Genomic DNA, 4,262 nt, shown 5'->3' on the forward strand with positions numbered 1-4,262 from the left:
AAAGAAGGACAGTTTAGATAGACTTGGCATAACTTGTGTGTGTGTTCCTCAAGTTAATATCAAGTATGCTTCACCAGACGGTGAGTAGAATTTAGCAGCAAATACATACAGTGACAGACATCTCGCCTGCTTTTGAGGCTCATTTTGTAAAAATCCAGTGTGCTGTCTATACGAATTTCCCATGGTGGTTCATGCCCTATTGCTCCATTCCCTATTGCTCCATTATCATCCATGTGGGCTGTCAGTTTTGGTATTAGAGTCATCTAAAATAGCAAAGATAATTATCAGTGTTTTAGTTTACAATACTCCAAATTCAGTGTTTAAAATCCAGTATCATTTTCTCTACTATGTAGATACTACCAATTGTATTTTAATTATTTTAGTTGCTTCTGTTTCCAGTTGAATATTATACAATGTATGTCATACAACAGTTTAAGCAGATGTGTCTCAAGCTTGGCTGCCCTTTACCTGAGAAACTTGAAAAATTCTGGTGCCCAGGCCATAACCCACAGCACTTAAGTCAGAATTTTTCTGAGCAAGAGTCAGGCATCAGTAGTTTTTAACACTCCCCGAGTGACTCTAATATTCAGCCAACTTGTAGAACACCTGGATGAGGGGTTGTGATTCTTCATACATTTCCCTACATTCAGAATGTACCTGCCTTTGTAGCTGTGGCAATAGGGTTTTCTTAATCTCCATAAATTTATATAGAAACCTCTCCCCTCATAATCAAAACCTTTTTCTTTTATGTTTTTAATTTTTCCTCAGCCCCTGATATACAGCAAATCAAATGAACAACTGCCTCTTCAGGACACCACGTGGCTTCACAATACAATTGTTTCAATCTTTCATGTTCTCCAGCTTTGCAAACACAGCCCATAAAGTAAAGACTTGTAAATCAAGTGTTTGCTAAACAAGTTAATGTGACAGAAATATTGCAAGGTGTTTGGTCTTTAATGATCTTAATTAAGACATTTAAGGATGCTATCATAGAGTGAACAACCTGTCTCTTTCTTCTTGGGACTTCCTAGTTCTAGCAATGAGAGCTCTGAGTTCAGGGAATGCCCTCAGACTGGGCAATCAGAAACAGTTGGTCACCCTACCATGACATTGGTTGGTATAGTTAAAATGAAGCCCTGGCAGTTATTAGTATAGCTCTGAATGAACTAGTGATGCATGCATCAACATTGCGACTCTCACAGCCACATACCAAGGCAAAGATGACAGACAGAAAAAACAATTATGCTATATATAATTTGTTTGAATGTTCAAATCAAAACTAACCTATGGTGGAAAAATTATTAGAACATTGCTAATAATTTCCCCATATGGCTGCCTCTATGAAGTGATGAGTTTACTGAAGCGACATTTGGGAACTTTCTAGTATAATGAAAATGTTCTCTGTATTCATCCATTTTCATACTGCATGAAGAAATACCAGAGACTGGGTAATTTATAAAGAAAAGGAGGTTTAATTGTGAGTCTCTAAAAAAGACTCGCAGTTCCACATGGCAGGGGAGGCCTCACAATCATGGCAGAAGGTGAAGGAGGAGCAAAGGCATCTCTTACATGGCAGAAGGCAAAAGAGCATGTGCAGGGGAACTGGTCTTTATAAAACCATCAGATCTCATGAGGCTTATTCACTACTATGAGAACAGCATGGGAAAAATCAGCCCCCTTGATTCAATTACCTCCCACCGGGTCCCTCCCATGACACCACGACACCACGACACATGGGGAGTACGGGAGCTACAATTCAAGACGAGATTTGGGTGGGGACACAGCCAAATGATATCATTCTCTATCTTAATAGGTGTGGAGGTTACATGGATGTACCCATTTATCAAAACTCATCAAATAGTACATTTGGGATTTGTTCATTTCAGTGTATGTAAATTTTACAATATCATAAAAATAGATACAAACTAAATTAAAATATTTATTTATGAATTAATCCACCAAATTGTCATGTTTGCTAATTTGTTTTAAGTATGATTCTTTTAATTAAACTATAATGAGCTCCTTTGATGTTACTTTATCACAGTATAATACTGTGTATGTGTGTGTGTATGTGTGTGTGTGTTCCTTCTAGCAAGCTGTGAACTCGCCTGAAGGAGAATCTACATCAAATTTGTAATCCCAATGGCTGGCAACTTGGGTCTCTCAGATTATCCATTTAATGCCTCTGTTTTATAAGCAAGGCAGGACCTTGAGCCAGGTGCTTCTGTAAAGCTTGAATGAACAGAATAAAGCAGGAGGTGTCTGTGTGTGGCCATTAATCCTTTCCTCATTGCTCAAAAATGACACACAAAATAGGACATTTTCTTCTTGTCCCAGGCCAGAGGCCACACTGAGTAGAAGGGCTTTCCTCTCCCTTGGTCAATGGAAGAAATGAATAATTGGTAATGTAACTGACTAAATCTCATTCTGGTACTGGGTACAGGAAAAGAGAGTGAGAAATGTAATTTCAAATGCAGAGTATCACCTGATAGCCCTGTGTAGAGGAAGAGGAAGATAATTTGCTCTAGAAGATGCCATCAAGGTGAGAATCAAGGAAAAGTAGATGGTATAGATCTTATTACATCTGGACAAGAATATTTTCTTCCCAATGATTTTAAACCATTAAATGGACAAACATTATTGTGTAATCTGATAATTATTTAGCAATTAAATAAACAAAAACAAGAAAAATATAGTGACAACAGGAAACTGGGGCAGTATATAAGAGGCTCAAGGAGACTTCTAAACTCCAGAACCTCATTCTCCTGGGAACCCACCCAGAACCTCCACCCTCTGACGCCATGGTCAGCTCCTGTTGTGGCTCTGTCTGCTCTGACCAGAGCTGTGGTCAAGGTCTCTGCCAGGAGAGCTGCTGCCGCCCTAGCTGCTGCCAGACCACCTGCTGCTGCCCCAGCTGCTGCATTTCCAGTCGCTGCAGGCCTTCCTGCTGTATCTCCAGCTACTGCAAACCCAGCTGCTGCCAGACCACCTGCTGCAGGACCACCTGCTGCCGCCCCAGCTGCTGCATTTCCAGTTGCTGCAGGCCTTCCTGCTGTATCTCCAGCTGCTGCAAACCCAGCTGCTGCAGGACCACCTGCTGCCGCCCCAGCTGCTGCATTTCTAGTTGCTGCAGGCCTTCCTGCTGTATCTCTAGCTGCTGCAAACCCAGCTGCTGCCAGACCACCTGCTGCCGCCCCAGCTGCTGTATCTCCAGCTGCTACAGGCCCCAGTGCTGCCAGCCCTCCTGCTGCCGCCCGGCTTGCTGCATTTCTAGCTGCTGTCATCCCAGCTGCTGTGTGTCCAGCTGCCGCTGCCCTTCCAGCTGCCAGACCACCTGCTGTAGAACAACCTGCTTCCGCCCCATCTGCTGCGGCAGTTCTTGCTGCTGAGTGAAGCTGCTCTGGATTTGTGCACCTTCTTGCTCTCAACCTTCAGTTCAGGCACAGAGTATCTATTCAGAGAACATGTGGACTTCCTGATGTCATGAAGACAGAGGCATGGACTGATTTGGAAAATATTTTTTTAGTATGTATTCCCTTTTATAGAAGTTTTAATTACTATTGAATCTGAATTTACAGTCAAATTCCACATCGCATGTTTTAGAATTCTTTATTCTAATTCAATATACATAAATCTTCAAATGGTACCCTTCTAGATGTTTCTTCCTAATGTTTTCTGTGGTATCAATTTTCATGTGGAATTGTTTGATGTTCCTCAATAAAACTTCATAGTGTTCAAAAGCACCAAAAATGCTCATCTCTTTTCATTTGTTATAATATAATGGCATATGTATATTTCTGTCTATTTTCTGCACAACACAAGAGTACATGTTGTCAAACACCCTAATAATTAAAACATTAAATTGGCATTCTCCAATTAGATTTTATCCAAGCCAGAATTCAGTCTCATAGTAGAAACAGGAGAAGAATTTAAGAGACATTTTTGAACCTAACACATATAACATGAAAGCTGTGGAATATAACTGCCAGCACAAAAAAACTGTCTTCAATAAGCTGCATCCCATGATGTGATTTAAACTAATTTAAACAGAAGCACCTCAATGTAGAGTATATTCTGTGGACTTGAGAATTATACAGAGTTGAGGTGAATTCTGACTGTACTGCATACCACCTATGATCTTAGACATGGCATTTAAACTCTGTCAACCTAGGATTACTTTTCTCTTAAGAAAGGATCATAATAACTCAAAAACACATGAAGGTAATCATAAAATGTCAATGAGATAAAGGTGCCTGGTTTAC

The 4,262-nt window shown here is 40.5% G+C and overlaps 1 protein-coding gene across 1 annotated transcript; it reads left to right on the forward strand.

The window, feature by feature from the left end:
- The first annotated feature begins 2,752 nt into the window (after positions 1-2,752).
- KRTAP4-3 (keratin associated protein 4-3) lies at positions 2,753-3,743 on the forward strand. Its single transcript, XM_004041728.5, has one exon. The coding sequence runs from the start codon at positions 2,802-2,804 to the stop codon at positions 3,387-3,389; it is 588 nt and encodes a 195-aa protein (XP_004041776.5). The 5' UTR covers positions 2,753-2,801; the 3' UTR covers positions 3,390-3,743.
- The last annotated feature ends 519 nt before the right edge of the window (positions 3,744-4,262 follow it).

This window comes from Gorilla gorilla, chromosome 4 (genome assembly GCF_029281585.2).
Source record: "Gorilla gorilla gorilla isolate KB3781 chromosome 4, NHGRI_mGorGor1-v2.1_pri, whole genome shotgun sequence".
Taxonomy (NCBI): domain Eukaryota; kingdom Metazoa; phylum Chordata; class Mammalia; order Primates; family Hominidae; genus Gorilla; species Gorilla gorilla.

Excerpts from the sequence above, each read along its gene's own strand:
- KRTAP4-3 (XM_004041728.5), top strand. The coding sequence starts at position 2,802 with ATGGTCAGCTCCTGTTGTGGCTCTGTCTGCTCTGACCAGAGCTGTGGT.